General features: G+C 36.7%; 1 protein-coding gene across 2 annotated transcripts in view; it reads right to left on the bottom strand.

Annotated features, from left to right (window-relative positions):
- LOC128862994 (S phase cyclin A-associated protein in the endoplasmic reticulum) overlaps positions 1-21,559 on the bottom strand; it is a 148,428-nt gene that overhangs the window by 2,378 nt on the left and 124,491 nt on the right. For both annotated transcript variants that reach the window (XR_008454567.1, XM_054101860.1), the window contains exons 10-11: positions 2,756-2,926; positions 2,488-2,640 (exon numbers count right to left, since the gene is read on the bottom strand). Coding sequence is in view for 1 of the 2 variants with exons in the window: in XM_054101860.1 (XP_053957835.1) it covers positions 2,488-2,640; positions 2,756-2,926 (324 nt within the window). In the remaining variant the exon portion in view is untranslated. The remainder of the gene's footprint in view (positions 1-2,487; positions 2,641-2,755; positions 2,927-21,559) is intronic.

The following is a 21,559-nucleotide window of genomic DNA, read 5'->3' as shown; positions in this document are numbered from 1 at the left end:
TTTTTTTCAAGACGATAAATTTTTTTTAAAAAATATTTTTAAGGAAATATTGTTTTCAAAGAAATAACTTTTTAAAGAAGATTTTTAAAGAAACAATTTTTGTGAAAGAAATATATTTTTTTCAAGAACTAATTTTTTTAAACAAATATTTTTTTCAAAGAAATAATTTTTTAAAGAAATGTTTTTTAAGAAATAATTTGTTTTTTAAGAAATATTTTTTTATAATTTAATAATTTTTCTTATAATTTTTTTTTTGCAGTTTTATAGCTCATTAAATTCTAGTGCAACGAAGTGCCAATTTGAAGTTGGTGAAAACTCCGCTTGATTTTTTATTAAGGGAAACAAATTTAAATAAACAATTTTCTTGTTTCAAGAAGAATATAGAAGTGTTTTTTTTTTTAAGAAGTATTTTTTTAAACAAATAATTTTTTCGAAAGAAATATGTTTTTTAAAGATATATTTTTGTAAAGAAATAATTTTTGGGAAAGAAATATTTTTTTAAAGAAATAATTTTTGTGAAATAAATATTTTTTTAAAGAAACAATTTTTGTGAAAGAAATATTTTTTATAGAATTACTTTTTTAAAGAAATATTTTTTATAGAAATATTTTTTTAAAGAACTACTTTTTTTTTTAAGAAATATTTTTTTAAGAACTAATTTTTTTAAGAAATACTTAAAAAAAAATATAATTTTTGTGAAAAAAATATTTTGTAAGAAAAACTATTTTTTTTAAATAAATATATTTAAGAATATAATAATATTTGTTTTAAGAATTTTTTTTTAAATTTTTTTTGCAGTCTTATAGCTAATTCAATTGTAGTGCAAGTTTGAATATTTTTTTAAAGAAATAATTTTTGTGAAAAAAATATTTTTTAAGAAAAAAAACTATTTTTTAAGAAACTATTTTTTAAGAAAAACTATTTTTTTAAATAAATTTTTATTTTAAGAAAATTTTTTTTTGCAGTCTTATAGCTCCTTCAATTCTAGCGCAAGTTGGAAGTTTTTGAAAACTCCGCCTGATTTTTATTATTTTTTTGGTCTCCAGCGAAAAAAAAATCGATTTTTTTTTTTTTTCATAATTTTGTTGTATGTGTATGCGAGAATACGCCACAGAAAGGATTTTTTGAAAATCGCATTTTTTCACATTTTTCTGGGCACCGACGTGTACCCTCCTCCGGCCGTTTTCATCATAAACTTTATCTTTAAACGCGTTTCCCCGAAAATCGTGTTTTTTAAGCATTTTGGTCACACTTTTCATAGTAGTTATACTCCGATTCAAAAGGTTCGGAAAACTTACCGCTAAGTTTCCCCGTGTACGATTTTTGAAATTTTTTTTCATTCCATTTTTATAACCTTTTAAAGTTCAAAAAATGAGCAAAAAAAAATTTTTTTTGCAAATTGTTGCATAACTTTTGAAAAAAATTAAAAAAAAAAAAATCTGTCACGGGAAAACTTAACCAGGGCAACTCTGAAGACAACGCATATCTAATTTTTGCTTTCTGATTACCCAGGTGGAAAAACCGTGACCAAAATGGAGACCTGTTTCGTTTGGAGGTGGACGTCTTCAGCGCCATTTCAAGGTCGCGGGTGTTAATTTTTTTCAAAGTCAAAACCATTTTTTAAAAGCCAAGACATGTACCTTTAAAATAAAAAAAAAAATTTTTTTAAATATTCACAGGATTTGTCACAATCAATCCCCAAAAAAACCCTTCATTTCAGGGCCTCGAGACCAGAAGACCCCCTTAAGGGAAGGAAGCTGGTGGCCATCAGCAGTAAGGATAGGATAGAATAAATAGCTGGGCACGCAAGGGGCCCACTTGGACAAAGAATTAAAAATTCATCCATTGTGATACCACACGGGAGAAAAGCATAGGGAAAAGAACCAAGCAGGTGGAACAAGGAAGAAGAGGTTTGAATTAGCGGATGACGACCACAGTGGTTTATTACATTTGCGTTAACCGCTGCAAGCTACTGAAGAAGTTCACCAGGTATGTGATATTTAAATCCGCAATATCCGCAGGTGTAGTAAAAAAGTGAGAGTTCAGTGTCTGAATCGTTGCCCAACGAGAGCAGGGCAGCTTAGAAGAAGGTGCCAAAGAAATGATTCCATCTCACATTCCAGACAGCTTTTGCAGAAAGGACTTTGGCTCATCGGCACAAGAAGCACCCAGTTAATATCTACAACTGGTCTGCAGATTGAATCTCAACAAAAGTACTTACAAGAAAAGCAAAAAAAAATCGCGCAAATGTTGAGTCAAAGACAAGAGACATAGCCGGTCAATGACAACAGAAAAATAATTTTGAATCGTGAGTAGCGTATTTTCCATGCGCTACCATAGCTCATAACAGATCTTCTCTTATAATAAAAAAAATATTAAAAACGCGTATGTGTATATGTAATATATCTTCCCTAGTAACTATAATCAACATAAGGGCATACATAAAGAAGTATGCACGTATTTTTGGTAATTATTTTCATCACTTACTTCTAAATTAAAATCACGTGCTATCACATTGCGAGCATTCTGATTTTGGAACGTTATGGTGACTAAGCAGGGATAAACGACCACATTCAAATGTTCAGGTAATTTGGTTAAGCTCTTAATTATAATGGAACATTGCTCTGAGGTGAGTAGATCCTTTTGCGTTGGGAGGAGATAATAGTAACGAAAAAAAGACAAATGCCGAAAATCAAGTATAAGTAAAAATTTTAAATATTAGCAAAAAACAAAACAACTAAAATTAACTACTTACTTGATTCTTTTTGTTGTTGGCACAGAGGAAACCAATTGTCGCTATAAGATCAATAATCACAGCCTGTGTCTCACTATTTTTAGCCGCCGAACACTTATTGCCGCAATATTTGAGCAAAATGGTGACAACATCGAGGAATTTAAGTGAGAGCGTTTCACTGGACATGACATCCTGTGAGGAAGAAAAAAAGAAAGAAATGGTAAATATGTATGTATAAACATATAAACAATATGTTACATAACATTCAAGAAATTAAAAATGTATAATTGGCGCATACTCCTCTGTTAGGTGTTTGGCCGAGCTCCTTCTCCTCAAATACAAACTCTCACTTAAAATGTGGATCCCTTCTCTCTCATTTCGAATAATAAGTCCCGTAACTTTTTCAATACTTATTTTTGCAATACTTTACCCGAAATGCATATTTTTGCGTTGGAAAACGAAATAGATTTCTAAAGGATGAACGTGTGGTCCATTGAGAGCGAGGATTTACTATTTATACATAGGTAGATAGGTGAAATGGTTGAAGTGCCAGTCTGGCACTCCTCAAGTAGCACTAAACATACATGATACCATTATGAGACCTCCAACAGGAAGATATCAACAGCCAACCAGAGCTGTTGATATAGTGGAGGAGATTGATTGGATTTAGGTTGGCGCACTGCCCCAGGCTGTCTAGCTGCCAAACCCGGACATTTACAGAGAAAATGGTCTACAGTCTCTTTCTCTGTAAGGTCCCCATAGCTTCTGCAATGGGGGTTAAATGATAAACCTAGCTTTTCCGCGTGTGTACCGATCGTCCAGTGATCGGTAAATACAGCTACGAGTTTGGAAATTGAATGGCGAGGAGTCCAAAGGACTTTCTGAGTCCTTCTAATATCGAATTGGGGCCAAAGGGTTTTCGAAATAGCACATGAAGAAATGGAGCTCCATCTATTCTGCGCTTTCCTCAGAAATAATTGCAGGATCGCAAAGACTTCCGCTTGAAAAACACTAGCAGCGCTCAGCAGTTTAAAAGAGATAGATAAATTGACTGATTTAGAAAAAACCCCTGCTCCGACTCCCGATTCCATCTTGGAACCGTCAGTGAAGACAGAGGTGCAAGGTTCGGTGCAGATTTACCCCTCGATCCAATCCTGCCTATTTGAGATAGAGAGATCTGTTCGTAGTTCGGAAAAATACGGTGTTAATTGCCCGAGATTGCCTCCAGAGGCCAATTTCCTTTAACCTGATTGCACTTTGAGCTACGATGGAAATTATGAAAAAGTCGATGGGAAGTAAGTGCGAAAGGACATTCAGGGCAGCACTGGGGCAAGTTTTACATGCTCTAGTGATGCCAATTCATGCAGTCCTTTACACCCTCTCCAGTTGAGTGATATTATAGCCCTTCTGAAGAGCTTCCCACCAAACCAGGCATCCATACGTTAAAATTGGCAAAATCACTGCGTTGTACATTGACAGCACGACCTGTGGCTTGAGTTCCCATTTTTACCGGACATATATTTGCAGGAGTAGAAGGTTATACTGGCCTTCTTTACCCGATTTTGTGTAACTTCCAATGGAATTTGGAGTCAAGTATCACTCCAAGATAAATAACTTCCGACGAGAGCGGGAGAACGTGGTTATTTAATTTGGGAAGTCGAAAGGGTGGAGGTTTATATTTTCTGGTAAATAGCACTAGCTCCGTTTTGTCAGAGTTGACTCGAAGGCCGCAAGTAGCAGCTCAGCGGCTTTTCTTTTGGCAAAGATAAAAAATAAACAAGTTTTTAAAGTGCTCTTATTTACGTATTGTGTTTTAGAAGGCTACGCCACACAATGGGAATATTTCCAACAATTCTGCACAGAAATCCTAGGTAATTTTCCACCAATTCTAATATTTTTTTCAATGCTCCTAAATGAATTGGGAAGAGATTGCCTAGACCTGAATTTACATTTTTTTTATTAAATCAAAATACACCTTTGAATGAAAAAAAAAACTCAAAATTTGTTTAATGAAATTTTGTCAAAAAATCCCCACTGTTCCTTACTTAAAAATTTAATTATTCTTTTTTTTTTATATAGTTGAAAAAATATTTTTGTAATAAAGATAAAGACAAAATTATAAAAACACCAAATATTGCCAAACTTTGACTATTTATTTATTTTTTTATATTTAAAATTTTATTTTTTAATGAAAACATAGGCAATATTAAACCAAGTTTCAAGATTTGTACAAGGTTTAAAAAATACTTCGAAATATTTTCATCAAAAACCTCAATTCTTTTTATTAAGAAATTTTAGAAAAATTTGCGATATGCAGTTTTAAAGCTCATCAAATCCTAGATAATAACGTGCAAGTTTTAAGTGACCCAAAATTTTCGTGGAATTTTCATAATTTTGTTTCTTGGCACTATTGCACATCTTTTCATGTAAATGTTAAAATTGTTGACGCAAATTCCAGGTCGACTATACTATCGAATTTTGGTGCCTTAAACTTGAAAACGTTGTTCTTTACGCAGATCAGGAGAGCAGTAGTGATAGCCATCGGGCCCAACCATCGTTGAACTTTAGCTTGTCTGAGAAAAAAACACACACTGCCACTCCTTTTCCACGCCAAATGATATTTACAAAACAGCAATCACTGAGACTTACATTGAGTGTTAAGTAGTGGAGGTTTTTTTTGCAACTACGTTCTTTTTATATGCTTAGATTTGTTGATTAAACATTTGAAAAATATCCTTTTTGTTGTCTCAATTAATTAAAACACATCTTGCAGAAATTTATTCCTACTACTCTTTGTTTTACAGACATCTGTGTGCGTTTCACTTCAGTCTGGTTATTTTCGCCAATTAAATGTTTACATCGGCAAATCCCCCACTCCACGCCTTTGCATCCGCCTGGCCCCAAATCCTTGTGCTAGCAATTTTTCCGTGTGTACTCGTATTTTATTAAATAAACTTTGGTATTTGTTTTAAATTACCACAAATAGATAAGTGCACAATCGTGCGGCGTCCTAACCAAATTTTAAATGCCAAACAAAAAATGGAGAGCTTGCGCGCGCGTCCGCAAGCAACCCTCTCCCGCAAGGCCAGGCGTTCCTACCCTGCCTCTGCCGCGTATAAATTGGAATGCGTTGAGATTGTGTGTGTGTGTGTTGGGTTGATGGTATTTGTTTAGCAGAGGCAGAGATAATTCAATGCTTTCTAGTTTTCATTTTCTGTTAGTGCCCTGCAGGAAAAGCCGCCTGCGATTATGAAAGAACTGGTGTGACTTTTGAAAATTCAGGCCAATTAAGTGAAAACCCGTTGAAAGGAGAACGCAATTGAATTACTTAACCCTGGATTGAACACCTTTTTTAAAACCTTACGTTGGGCAGCCGGGTCTGGCCTTTTTCCGTCCTGTTCGAGGATTCTTCTTAAAAGGTTTTCTCCATAAATCGATAGAAAATTAAATTTTAGGAAACTTCCTGGAAGCTTAAGTCGTTAGCTATAATATAAACATGTTAAATTCACGTCCAAAGTCGAAAAAGTCTGGCCAGACCCGAGTGCCCAACGGAAGGTTAGAAATAATCATTGAACCTGCTCGCTTAAACGTGCAAACTCTTCAGATTCGACATTTTTCAAGGCAATTCGAAATTGTTTGCCAACGCACCTTTTTGTGGAAAATCTTTTCCGTACCTTTGTTGTACTTTTTCTGTACTGTTGCCTATTTCATCATCAAAATTAAATTAATTTTGTACTCAGTATTAATTGTTTTTTGATTTCTTTCTAGCAAGTAAGATTTAAAAAAAAAAATAGGAATATATATTAGACCAACACTGAAGCATACGAGAAATATGAACTCTTTATACACTAGAGTTCAAAATAATAGAATCACGACGTATTACCAAATTTTAACACATTTTTTTATTTAATCTTTTTTATGCTTTTACAGAAGAATAGTGCATTCTACAACGAAAAGCATATGACTCAGACGCTGCATAATTCAGAAAATTTTAACAAATTTGAAAAAAGATGCATCAAAATTACCAACTTTTTACCCAGAGCTTCTAGAAAAATTCAGGATATACAGTTTTATAGCCCACTAAATTTCAGTACAACAAAATGCAAGTTTCAACTGAGTTAAAAAACTCGTTAATTTTTTATATTTTTCTTTTTTACTGAGATGCTGACACTTTCCTCTACATAAGACTTCTGACGCTTGGGAGTTGCGATATCCAAAACACCATTTTTCTGATTAAAATTTTGGAATTAAGTGTCCAAACTTTTAGCTTTGTTGGAATAAAACTTTGAGATTGCGCCTCATATATTAGTTTGGGGAAAAAGAAGTCCATCGAGTCAGTAGATGACTGTAGTGATCGATACCTCGTAAAGTATTGATCAAACAATTGAAAGTTTACGCTCTTTGTCAAGGTGACATTTCACACTAAAAAAATCATTTGCTGTTTTTTTTGTTCCATTCAGCTATGAGTTACAGGGTGCTAAGATTTTTTTTCGTTTTTTAGCGGTGAGGTTGTGTTAAAAATGGAAATGATGATTTCCCTAAATACATCCCTCCGCTTTTCTTGGAATTTTTCCTCAGCCACGAGACTGCTTCGGCATTGCTTCGAGGTAGAGGTCCAAGAACGCGCAACATTCTGAAGGACACATTCTCTTACTCACCCTGCGTCCAGGGTCGCTTGCTTGGAAAAACATATGCTGTCCATTTTGCGCCTCGTTTTTCGGATAATATCATCCATGAAATTTGTGATGCTTCTTCGCCTATCATCATTTCCTCGATTATTTATTCAAGTGTAAATACACCAATAGCTCGTTGCAGAGCTGTTCTCTCTGTGTTCCACCTCTCGCATTTGAAGAAGGTGTTCTCCGCGTCATCGTATTCAGAATCACCACAAATACTTGCGAAAGGACCCGTGTCCAGACAAAAATTGTGTGAAGTAATAGTTAACTTCACCAAAGTGTGAGCGTTTGAATTCTAATGTCGGAGACGCATGGCTCTGGAATTCCTGAGATTTTCGCCTCCCATTTCCGTGTGCGCTGTTTGTGTTAGAAGATCTATAAGGATACGAAACTTATAACTAAAACCGCTGCTTCTGATACAGTTCTGTATGAAGAAGCCACAGTCAGAGCGCAGTTGCGTTGCACAGATTGTAAGGTTTTCCGCCGGCAGTGCACCCTTAGGGAAGAATCAAGTTGTTATTTTGGCAACGCAATATGATTTATGTGAGCTCAATAAGTTAATCCTGAGCCTGTTGCACTCCCAGGTATGCGACCACTCTTCTCGTCGGAAAACTGGCATTGAGAACTTGTATATCTACTTCTAATGGGCACGTCTGTTGGTTAGAAGGATTAGCTCTGTTGTTTTAATTCCCAGGCGTGTAGCCATGTCTGTAATCGGATCATCACCTGATTTACCTTCCTCTGGCTTAGCCATTGTTTTAGGGTCTTAATAATACAAGTAAATAAAGAGAAAATTCGGTACATCTTAAATTTTTTGTACAGTTTGATAGTACCAGAACCGATCGGCTAAACAACTCTATACGTAACTGAGCTCTAATACCTAATTTTTTCAAGAAGAGTTCCTCTACTGAAAAATGCAATCAGGTCTTCAAAGCGCTGATAACTTCATCTAAAGTATGAAGTTTCAGCCTGGTATTGGGTTTCTTAAGAAATGCAGATTGTTCCCAAATTTTCCTGTCATTTTTTATACGGCAATCTGCATAATGAAAACTGAAATTCATTTTCTAAACCACACTCAAAAACGGGGTATACCAAAATCTGTAGGTACCACAAAATTGTAGCATTCAAATACCAAATTCATAATTTTTCCAATTATTCACTCCCTTTCAACACTTTCGCACCTAAAACCAGAAAAAAATGCACAATGAATTGGCAATCGACACACTTTAACGTACATTGCTACCAAAAATACACCAGTTGCTTAAATTGGCAATGGGAGTTCACTAGCAGAATGTAGAATAGAATAGAAAAGAATCTAACGAATTTCCCTACAGGCTTTTTATTTTGTATGCGCATGTGTGTTGATTTATGTACATAAGCTCATTGTTCTAGTTGTTGCTTTTCTCTTGTTGTTTTTAGTTGTTGTTTTTGCTACAGTACTTCTGCAAATAACTTTATTAGGTTTTAATCATGAGCAAGGCAAAGTATATTCAACGCAATTCAACTTTTGAATGGCTGACTGAATGCTTGTGCGGCTGTGTGTGTATATGGGTATATGGGTATATGCGAGTATTTGTGTGCTTAGTTCAGTTCATTTTCTGCCACAAATATTAAATATTTACACAATCAAATGAAATTTTTAGAGATGCTGCAATTATTTGCTTAGCACATAAATTTCAAATTAAAGCCACGATTACAGTTGGAACGAAGGATTGCACGCGAGAAAGTGGTTATAAAATAGAGATGTACATATGTATTACGTACTTTATAATTATATATGTATGTATGTATAATTGTATAAGTACACAAATAAGCTTGCAAGAATAAATCCTTGTTTATTGTGCCTTTTGAACTTAAAAAAAAAAAAAGTAATATATAATATTTAATTCCATTTTTCTACTTGGAGGCGTCGCCCTTTGTCTAATATCCTTGCCCAATCTTTTTTTAATATTTTCCAACCCTCTTTTTCTATTATAAGCAACACTTAGTTTGAAAATTCATTATTCTTCAGAAGTATATTTTCCTTTACCCTGTCTCGTCAATTGAATTCTCTATCCGAACGCATCATACGAAACGATTTCTTTATAGTGTTTTGTGAAATTGAAAGCCATCATCCATATATGTAATTTTTTTTCCTTCATTTAGACCGACAGAAATCTCACCCAGGCACAGATAGCTGTGCAAATAGAATAGAAAGATTCGAAATGACGGCTTGGTTATGGCTCGCCATTGAAAATAGGGAAATAGGCCACCTTCAATTAAAGCCCCTGGTGTTGATGAAACCATTTATGTATATTTGCCCACCCAGTAGTCATTTAACCTCATGGGAATTAGTAGGTAGAATTCTGCTGCTGAGTCCCTTATGAGGTGGTAGCCGAAGCTACTTTCACAATTTTGTTTTCCACCGTAGAGGTTGGCCCAAGGATGATAGATTACTAGATTTGGCCAACAACTATGGTGAAAAACAAAATTGTGAGGGGAACTCCGTCTGCCACGTCACGAGGGTGATTCGCCAGCCGAATTCTGCACAATAATTTCACACATAAAATCTGTCAAATCTGTCGTTGCTCAGACGGCAAGGAAGTATCATGGTGTTAATTTTTTTCGTATATCACTAACACAATCTTAGTATTTTCATAAACAAACCGATTAGTTACCCGGACTACGTCAGCCCGGCTAACGGTCTGATATCGGCCACACCATTAAAAATCTTTTCACCATGGGGATGGCTAAACCTGGTACTCATCCACGATGGAGAGAATAATAAGGTGGCGCCGATTGTGATACCGTTACTTTGCTCTCAGCGAATTTGACAGACTCACTGTGTGTGTAACGTCGTACTTTTGCATTTTATTTATGGGTTTTAAGGGTATCTTGGTATTGACGAGGCTTAAGGCTCATTTGACGTTTGTTGTTTTTTTTTTTTTTCAAAACCAATTTCTGCATTTTTTGCATATTTACTATAAAAAGGTTAAAGCTTCCGTAATTTTGTGTCAAAAGTTCAACAAAATCGGAGGAAAACTGCGGGAGATATAGAACTTTGATCGAAATAATTTAGCTGGGCCAACTTGGTACAAGTGCGGCTTTAGGCTCATTTGACCGATTTTTTCTTTTTTTTAGACCGATTTTTGTGTGTTTTGCATATTTACAAAGGTTAACGCTTTCATAATTTCACCAAAGCCAAGGAAGTGTTTCTTTCAAGTGAATTTATCGAAAAGAAGTTTCGAACGAGGTTATTAAATTATAAAATTTCCTGATCTGGAAAAAGATTAAGCATTTTTGCAAAAATTATAACCGGCCTTTTCTGACCTGAATCGAAGGTATGAATTTTACCAATCGTTTGCTTTAACAAGAATCTTATTGAGATGAATATCGTCAGAGACGGTTAAAATTATAAACAACAACTACATACAAACATTAAGTCACGGTTGTCCTACACTTCGCACTTCCGGTGCTCAGCCCACAAATGAAATCGATTTTTGCGCTCCGATAGCTCAACGAGTGGTCTGGATGGCTCTGTATACTCTGCAGACTCAGCTGAGTGGTCAGCTGCCTCTCTTTGTTCGACCTCATTGTGTGCCATCTAAATTAGTTTGCACATTGGCCACGAGATTGGCAATTGCACGACGCATTCGTCAAAAAGATACGCAAACAAACATTTGGCATAACAAGCAAATAAACAATGCCAGTAAATATTGACATTTGTTGAAATTGGGAAGAGGTATTGAGCGACAATTGGGAGTGGAAAATGCGTCGACAGAGGAAGTACGGTTAAATTGTAGAGGAAATGAATATTGTGGGGATGAAGACTAGAAGGTGAACTGCACACGACAGCTTTGACCTCCAGATGGTATGCACGGTTTTGTTTTTGTTTTTACATTAATATTTTTTTAATTTTCTATTTATGTTGCATAATTTGATCAACTTAGTATTTAGTATTCTAATTAAAAATCGTGGCATTGGGATGCAAAGTTTGTGAAATTTTGCTCATTTTTTATAAAATTTCAAAATTGGCCTTTTATGGTGTTTGTTAGAGAATAGGCTCGACTTTTGTACAAAAATAATAAACATTCAAAAAAATAAAGAAAACTAGTCCAAACAGCTTCAAAAATGTTGATGTGCTATAATTTGTCGCGCTCTGTATATTCTGCCACGTTCCTGCCTTTTTCATTCTGTCCAATCAGCTGTTCTGATGACAAAGGGCATCTTTATAATCTTTCCAACGATATTCAAAACATACTACAGGAGGTCGCTTATTATGATAGCATGGTGAAAAGATTCAGAAGCTCTGGCCAACATTAGACCTTTAACCGGCTTTCAACGAATTTGACAGAATTAGTCGATTGGCTGACATAACCAGGGCCATGACAGCTGGTTTATTTACGAAGAAACTGAGATTACGTTGGACGAGGGTGTAAGTGCATGTGAAATAATCGTGCAGAATTCGGCTGCCGAATCCCCGATTACGCGGCAGCCGAAGTTCCCCTCACAATATTCTTTTTCACCATAGTTATTGGTGAAACCTGCTAAATCTGGCATCCTAGCGAGTACCCGGTGACATGGCAGCCGAGGTTGTTCGCGGAATTTTGTTTTTACCACAGCAGATTGGCCAAGCTTGGTAATCTATCATCCTTGTTATGATTCTTATGGTCTAATGGAATTAAATGTGACAGTCACACAGCGTTGTTGTTGGTCAGATCTCGTATGTTAATATTGAGAATACGTATTGCATATAAATTCTTAAAATGCACTCTCGAATTTCCTCACTTCTACCCGGACAGTAAACTTTGACCAAAGATTAATATTTGTATGCTCCCAACACCAACAAATGAGCGGTAGTTTTTTAAAAATTATCACATTTGGGTAACTGGCAGTGCAGAAGAGATCCTTTTCCGTCTCATGCAGCTACCGTAAGCCCCTGTTTTATGCGCAATTTGAGAAAACGGAATAATTAATGCCATCACCAACATTGGCGGCTGTTAAAATCCAACGAGCGCCATCAGTCGCGAAACATTCATTTGGCGCCTACTGCGCTCTATGCACAACCTCCATACCTACACTCCTTACTATACACCCCCCAGCGGTGCAGGGGTTAGAATATGGTCGACGTAATGTATGCCTGTCGTAAAACGCGCCTAAAATCTAGGTCTACCAGTGCCTGAGCAGTATAGAAGCTCAACTGGCAGTGTGTTCGAGTACGATGTCTTACCGAAGACCATAACTCGGTAGTACAGGGAACAGGAGCCCTCAGAGTTCGATCTGACCTGTTCTTTGGGAACGGCCCTTCGGGGAGGATTTCGTGGTGGCTGTGGTTAGACCTAAAGCGCGGGTAGGCTTTAGGCCGATGTGGAGTTGCATTGCTACCGGGTGCCGGGACCCATAGAACGGCAGAGGTATGGGTAGGCCTCGAGCCTTAGCAAGGCGGTTAGTGTGACCATACCACACTCCCAATTGGTACCTAAGTTATTAGGGTTTTGAGCAATAATTAATTGTTCCGTGTACCTTTGGGTGCCGTGGATTTGAGCTGTCGCCAGCAGGTACTCACGTTAAAAATAAAGGACTCCTTACTACTATAATAAAAAGATTAGAATTTTTCCAATAAAATTTGCGTTTTCTTTTCAAATTTCATTTTTGACTTAGTTGAGTTCTTAGAAACCTCCAACTCATCCCTCATGCACACCTGCCCTGCCTCCAAATGGATCCCTTCTCACTCTCAATCCATTTAATTTAGCGAAGTCTAATATTTGGAACCAAAGTCACGTTAGCTCTACTTAGATGGATATAAGTTGCACAAAAGGATTAAAGGGGGAGTATTTTGTCATGAACTCTCCATTTATCTTTAATACAGACTTTCAGATTTCGGTAGAATATTTCGGGTACATGTCACTACTATGAAAGGAGTGGTCGATTACTTGTTTAATGTAGCCAATATCTGACGCCTCTTTCGTCCCTTTGTAGACCGTATTTTTGATAGCCGAACTGTGGTTCACCTTGAACTCCTATCGCCAGAGCGAAAAGTAAATGAGACGTACTGCATCGGCTCTGACGTCACATCTTTTAAGGTACAATTTGACCAAAATAAACTTAAAGATGTTCGTAAGCTTCATATTCATCTAATTTAGCTCCATGTGCCTTTTCGCTAAACTCACGCTTCAAATTATTACTTCGCGCAAAGTGCAAATCACTGACGTAATACAATGGAGCCGCAAGAGAAGAAAATAATGGAACCAGCATGTAAAGTGAATGGGAGATGATCGGTGGGCAATATGGTGATGAAAGGTCAACTTAAAGAACAGAATGACTGACAAAGCATTGGGAATAGTGTCGGACGTTTGGATCCGGATCCGAATGATGGCATATCTATGTTATTATTAAAAAAAAACAAAATATAACATATTGTAATTTTCTTCGTTGAAAAATCAGCGCCTAGTCCTACAATAAAGATGAAGAAGAAGAATTAGAAGAAGGAAAGCTTTTTAAGGTGATTAATAAAGGAGAATTGCAGAAGAAGCTATAGATGATCACAAAATCGGCTTAGGAAAAGTGTTTTGAAGATTGGAAAAAGCGTTGGAATATTTGTATAGGTTATCAGAGATATTACTTCTAGGGATTTATACAAGGTGGCGCACAATTAATCATCTAATTTCCTTTCTTTTTTTTAATATTTTTTTATTAAATAAAACAAATGATTCATGGGAATTCTACAAGGTGGCGCAAAATTAATCATCCAATCTTCTCTTTTTGTGTTTTTGTTTTTTTAAATAACTTTTTTACTAAATAAAATAAATGCATCGAGCGAATTACAATAGGGTGGGGAAAAATTAATCATCCAATTTTTTTATATATTAAATTTTTTACTAAATAAAATAAAAAAAGATTTTGAGTGACGGAAATCTCAATTTTGAGTTCTACGCAATCTATTGCTTGTTTGTTTATATGTATACTCGTACTTCAGCTGTTTAGTTCATATCAAATATAATTGACGTTCGACGGCATTTGCGAAAATGTTCTAATAGGGTGATTAATTTTGCGCCACCTTGTATACTAAAAATATCAGTAAATAATTGCAGCGGTTTTATTCTGTAGAACAACAATTTACACAAATTATAAATTTTTCGACAGGGTGATTAATTTTGCGCCAACTTGTATTGTATAATAAAAATATCAGTAAATAATTGCAGAACTTTCATTCTACCTTCATTCAGCAATCCCTTTAAATTTGCACAAAATCTCTTCAAAATCTGCACTCTTCGCATTGCTACTTCAATTTGATATCCCCACCTTACTTTGACAGTCCATAGTATTGCAGTGACTTCGAGTACCACAAACTGTACTCAAACATACCCTCACACACCCTTTCAAGCAAACTCACATTCATTAGCATACTTGGGTATCTCTCTTTGAATTGTAGATGCGCGCCGAAAACGCGAAAAAGCAAAATTAAAAATTTAAAATTTAAATATTTCACTTGTTCGAATCTGCATTTTCAAGTGTCAATCGTGCGAAATAGTAACAAGGAGTATAATGTTTCGACAACAACAACAACAAATATAACAAACTGCTGTCATTCAGTTGTATTAGAAACTTTAGCTTACTACTTTTCCGAAACAGAGCTAGAGAGGGAACCTTCACACCAAGCAAGAGAAGAAAGGAGGAAAACAGTATGTCCATGAGAAGGAGGGGCAAAAGGCGCGACAGTTGCTATTCGCGGTTCGATCGTTCGCTCACAAAGGTAAATATTTTGACATTTTACTTAGAGATGCCGCGAACAAGTATGTTAGCATTCGACGACATTTGACATTTGATGGCATGGCACAGCAGTGAGGGATAACTACGCAGTATACGAGCTCTACACACACACACGGGCACAAATATGCACCATTACTCCTGTGTGTATGTATGTGTGCACATGTTTGTGGCGGTAGCGGTTAACAAACAGCGTCAAGTATATCAGGATTATCAGTTTGTCAAGCAGTCAGTCAATCAGTCAGTCGATGTTGCATTTGGTAGCGCAATAGTGCCTTTGGTTAAGTTTAGCTTCTCAATTCACTAGCTCGTCAAATATTCAGGCTACAAATTTCCGTAGGCAAAAGCGACACTCGAGTTGCGGTGCCGGAGAAAATGTGCTCCGTGGAAGTAGAACATAACTATTACCACACAGAATAAATTATTAATACTGCCACGAAATGCGAAATGTTGGCAGCTGAATGTAAATCAACTCGCGAAATGTACATCCGCATACAGTGCAGCATGCAAATTGTGTATGTATTTAGAATCTAGATTTTGAGCACAAAAAAAAATTAGTTGAACATCTTTTGAAAGGGCGAAAAATGTGTAGCAAATAGTTAAACAAATGAATTTCAATATTTATGCGACGAGTTCTTCAAGCTTAGCCAGCTACAATCTACAAGATGACACAAAATTAATCATGCAACTTTTCTCTGATCTCGGAGCTCAAATTATAACTTCGCGGAAAGGTTTTTAAGGCGAGTAATAAAAGAGAATTTGCGGAAAAAGCTGTAGATGATTTCAAAGTCGGCTTATGAAAAGTGTTTTGAAGATTGCAAGAAGCATTCAAATATTCGTATTGGTTGCCAGAGACATTGTGTCGTAAGGAATTATTAGAGATGTCACAAAATTTTCAATCACTTTTTTAATAAGGTGGTATTCTAGTGTAGAATTTTGAAAAAATCTAAATTTTTTTTTTATATATTTTCAAACTTTAGACATTTAAGAATATGTCATTAAGAGGATTTTTTTAATTTCTATTATTTCACGAGTTATATCCTGTTTGGTGCCATAGTATCGGTTCCAATTCGTCTTGTCTGAAAACTTTGAACGCGTTTTTCACAAAGCTACTTTTTTCGAGCTGGCGGTAAGGATATCTCTAATGAACCGATTTACTTCAAATTTGGGGAGGATATTCTTTATACAGTCCTTCATCGGATGACCATTACTTGAAATTATAACTTTTCATTTAGTATTTTGAAAAAAATCAGAAAAATTGAAAAAATATGCAAAACAAAAAAAAATTTTTTTTTAATTTCAAAAATAAAAAAACAAAAAAAAATGTTTTTTTAATTTCAAAAATTAAAAAACAAAAAAATTTTTTAGAAAAAAAATTTTTTTGTTTTTTTTTAATTTTTTTTTTTTTGTAATATAAAAATTTTTTTTTTAACTTGTCCAAGGCTCATTCGATAGCGACAACTATAGTAATTAAGAATCCGTTTGATTTTTATTTTTCAGATCACCAGGAGGTTTGCAATCATGCACGCCAGGACACCCTGTTTATTTTTTCGGCCCCCTAATTTGACTGCGCATAATTTGACAAATTTTAATAATTTTTTTTGTTTAGTTTTTATGGTAATAATTAATAATCAATAAACATATGATAAAAAATGGATGGTAAAATTTTTTTTTGTTTCCTTTATACGGCGCTTAAAAAAACTGGCGACATTCATGCCTACACTCCCTTAAATAAAAAATGAGTTTGAATGTTGGAAATCTTTATATTAACCTTTATGCGCTCCATTGCTTGACTGTTTGTATACTGATTGACGCACGACGCCATTTCCAGAAATTATAAACCTTGCAATAGGGTGATTAATATTAATTGGGTAGCCTAAAAGTTTGGGGAACAAGGTCGTACGGTCACAGTAAGATTCTCCTACAAGGACCCTCGCTGCTCAAAAACAGATCAGACTACACTGTCCCCGACCATAACTTTAAGAAAGATTTTACCGCGCGTTTTCCACCGAGAGCCGAATGGAGCAAAGGGAAGGTGATTGGAAGATACGATATCGAAATCTATACCGATGGTCCTAAGATGAACTGCGGTGTGGGAGCTGGCTTAAATTCGGAGCCGCTCAACCTATCTTAGTCAATTCGTTTTCCTGACTATGCCGGCGTGTTTCAGGCAAAACTTTTGGCGATCAGAGAAGCATGCAAATCACTAAAACTCTACAAGGAAGTTGGTGCAAGAGACAGTCAAGCAGCTATAAAGGCCTTAGACTCCAACTCCATTTCCTCCAAACTTCTCTTACAGTGTAGAGAGGAGCTGGAAATGCTTAGTCATAGGGTTGAAATCACTTTGATATGGGTCCCCGGTCACAGGAACATACGGCGTAATGAGATAGCGGATGAGCTAGCAAGAAAAGGTTTGACACTAGACTTAGCAGAGGCGGTGGCAGTCTTCACCCCACTGAACATAATAAAAGCATCCACTGCTTCACACTATCATGCTTTAGCCGAAAGAAGATGGAAGAAACTAACTACATGTATTACAACAAAAAACACATGTCCGTCATACAAAATCCAAAGGACGAATGATCTGTTAGGATGCTCTCGGCCAAACATCTCACGCATCACTGCAACCCTTACAGGCCATTGGAAAGTAGGGGATCATGCAACTAGACTCAACCTACCCTGCAATCCTATCTGCAGAAGCTGTCAAGCGGAAGGAGCGAAGAAAAGTCTTTTCCACTACTTATGTGAATGTCCAGGGCTAGCTAGGGCACGACTCCGCTCCTTTGGTAAACCTTTCTTGCGCAAATTAATGAGATCTCAGGCATCGAGATAAAGAATTTGCTGCTATACTTGGAACTCACTAAATGGATCTGACTTAGAACAAAAAACAGAAAAAAAAACAAACATAAGAGGACGGTGGTAGTAAAACGGTGCTGCTCACTAATTAGCATTATTTCAGTCGAAATTTTCAACCACTTCAACAACAACAAGTAAACAGCGAAACTTTTTATGCAAAACGATTAATTTTGATTTCACTTGGCTTTTCCTCATTTTCAATATATCTATTTTATATTTTTTAATATACACCCCTCCTCTATCTCCACAATGCACAATGCGAATCTTTTATTATACGCTTTTTCTTTCGACAGACTGAAATTTGGTTCCTATTAATGCAGATTTGACTTTGGCAAACGGATAGCAGTCACACGCGGCAAAATGCACCGCGAACAAGTTGAACAGTATAACACATTACCTGAAAAGTATTGGGTCTAACAAAGAAAGCACGTGTGTTTTTTGTTTGTGTTCAAAATTAGCTTCATTCAGCAACGGAATTTCCATCAAGAACAATCATTCCAGCGCGTATCTGATATATTGGCATACATTTTGCAGAACAATTTATCTTTTGCCTCAAAATCCTCAAAGGCCACAGTTTCAGCGATAACGTTTCGAGCGAAATTTCTTACCGTTACTATTCACATAGTTTTTTAAAGTTGGAAAATTAAATAAATACCCACGTGGTATACCAACTCAGTTCTTCCCCTACTGCAGCAACAAATCAAGCTCATGCAAATGAACAAACCAACCAACCAATAAACCAACATATTGACAAAGTCACAAACAAACAAATCAACAAACAAACAACGAAGTAAATGCAGAAAAAACTGTTCAAAAGCATTCATTCGCTTCTTTGCTTTGCACTCGGAAAGTTTTTCAAACGTAAAATCGTTACAAAATTAAAATACAGAAGCAGACGATGAGGCAGAAGGAATGTCAACAAAAAGACAAATAAAATTAAAATAAAACACATATGAAAGGCATGAAAGTGAATATAAAGTTCAGGACAAATCGAAAACAGTTCAAAGTTACAGATGATAAGCACACGCACACAATCACAGCTATGCTGGCGTCTATTGAGGCAACAACTCAAACGAATTGAATTTAGGAAAAAGTTTCGAGAGTCGCTGTGGGTCTACGGGTGAATATTGAATGCCACAGGTCCTTTGCTTTGTTTCGAATGGCAACCAACTAAATTGAAGTTGCAATTTCCGGAAAATGCAAAACTTTACCGAACACATTTGGTTTAAAACAAATAAAGAAATAACGATAACTTCCAATAACGGTGTTGTGGGCCAACACCAATAAGCGTAGCGTTGAAGTGAAGGACGAAAGCAAGCAATTGAACTGTCAGTGGAGCGTGTCGTGGGACGATTTTTTTCCTCGCTTGCGGAGCTATTTAAATTGGCTGCAAGAGTTTTTAAAATTCAGTTGTTTTGAAAAGAAGAACTGCTTTTTGTGTCATGAGAGACTTCCCATTTAAAGGCCAAAATTATATTCTGTTTTTAACGTATTTTTATGCTCGAGCGCATTACTGAATAAGGGTATTTGTATAGTTTTGTTCACATAACGGGCGCAGTTAACAGTAACGGTAGGTAGGTAGGTAAGATGGCAAGAGTACCCCAGGTACACTTCAAGTAGCACTTACGTGCCGTTTTGATACCATAATGTGGACCACTTCCTGTGAAAAGATTTAGGGAAGAGAAAACCGTCTACAGCATCCTGTTGATGTAGTGGAGGAAGGGAAAGGGATCTAGGTTGGAGAATTTCTTCAAGGCATCCCCAAAGGGCACGCTAAGGAATCTCAAGCGCCTAGCCGCCGGAGCCGGTCATTTGCAGAGAAAGTGTTCCACAGTCTCTTTCTCTGCAGGATCCCCACAGCTTCTGCAATGGGGGTTGTACGGAATTCCCACGTTCTCCGCATGAGTACCGATCACCCAGTGACCAGTGAACACCGTAATGAGTTTGGATATTGAATGGCGAGGGATTCCCATCACCTTAAGCGTTCTGTTTATATCGTATTGAGGCCATAGTGTTTTCGAAAAAGCACACGATGAGACAGACGATCTGTCTTGCGCTTTTTTACGAAAGAAATTGTGTATTTTCCCTTTAACGACGGCCAAGGGGACACCGATGTCTAAGAAGTGGACAGCTGGAACCGGTTCTGCCGACCCCTTCCTGGCAAGCTCAACGCCAATTTCATTTCCCTCTATATTCCTATGCCCAGATTGCCTGCTCGGAAAGATTGCCCTAGCACAACCCTTAGTTTGCGAATAACAGAGAAAGAAGGGGAGATCTGCTTCAAGATGCTACTATGTCCTACAGGAAGTTGTATCCAAAGGCCAATCTCCTTCAACCTAATAGCACCCTAAGCAGCAATGGATTTAACCTGCAGCTCGGCCGCTGTAGCCGAATGGGTTGTTGCGTGACTACCATTCGGAATTCACAGAGAGAACGTAGGTTCGAATCTCGGTGAAACACCAAAAATAAGAAAAACATGTTCTTAATGTATTTCTGCCACGAAAAAGCTCCTCATAAAAATATCTACCGTTCGGAGTCGGGTTGAAACTGTAGGTCCCTCCATTTGTGGAACAAAATCAAGACGCACACCACAAATAGGAGGAGGAGTTCGGCCAAACACCCAAAAAGGGTGTACGCGCCAATTATATATACACTACTGTGGGCAAAAAGTAAGGTGAATTTATTTGTGAAACTTCGCGGGATTAAAATTTCGCTCTACTTATTTTTTTCATGAGTTGGCAGCACTGTTAATAACATCTGGGCCAACTTTCATGTGAATGTCATTATCAGTATTATATTTACGCTTGTGTTTACCAAACGACCTAGAGTGCATTTTTCGATTTTTACAATGCCTGATTTGATTGAGCCTCTGTTCCAGTGCCATCAAATTTTATTTGCGGAATGAAATTTCGGCTGCGGAATCGTTTAACATGTTGCAGAAGGCATTTGGTGATTCGACCATGTCGCAGCAAAATGTTTACAAGTGGTACAAAGACTTCAAAGAGGGTCGAGAACGTGTTGATGACTTGGAGCGCTCCGGACGACCATCGACGTCAACAGATGATCAACACGTCAATAAAGTGAAGGAGTTAGTGCTCAAAAGTCATCGGTTGACTGTTAAAGACCTTACTGATATGATCGGAATATCAGAAGGATCTGTGAAAACCATTTTGAAAGACCATTTGGGCCTACGAAAAGTCAAATCTCGTTTGGTACCGAAAACTCTCAATTTCTTGGAAAAAAGTCGTCGCTTTGATGTGTGTGAAACAATGCTTTCAGACTATCAGGACAAGCTCAAATGCATCATTACGGGAGATGAGACTTGGATTTATGCTTACGACCCTGAAACAACCGACCAATCAAGCGAATATCGTGCTAAAGGCGAGGCCAGACCGAAAAGAGCACGTCAAAGTCGTTAAAAAATAAAAGTCATGATGACAGTTTTTTTCGATTTTCGTGGTGTGGTGAATTCCTTCTACCTGGCCAAACTGTTAATTAGGAATACTATTTGAGCGTTATGCGTCGTTTACGTGAAGCAATTCGTCTA

Source organism: Anastrepha ludens, chromosome 5, assembly GCF_028408465.1.
Source record: "Anastrepha ludens isolate Willacy chromosome 5, idAnaLude1.1, whole genome shotgun sequence".
NCBI lineage: Eukaryota > Metazoa > Arthropoda > Insecta > Diptera > Tephritidae > Anastrepha > Anastrepha ludens.
Note: the sequence above shows the minus strand (reverse complement) of the source record. Positions and strands in the feature narration are given on the sequence as shown.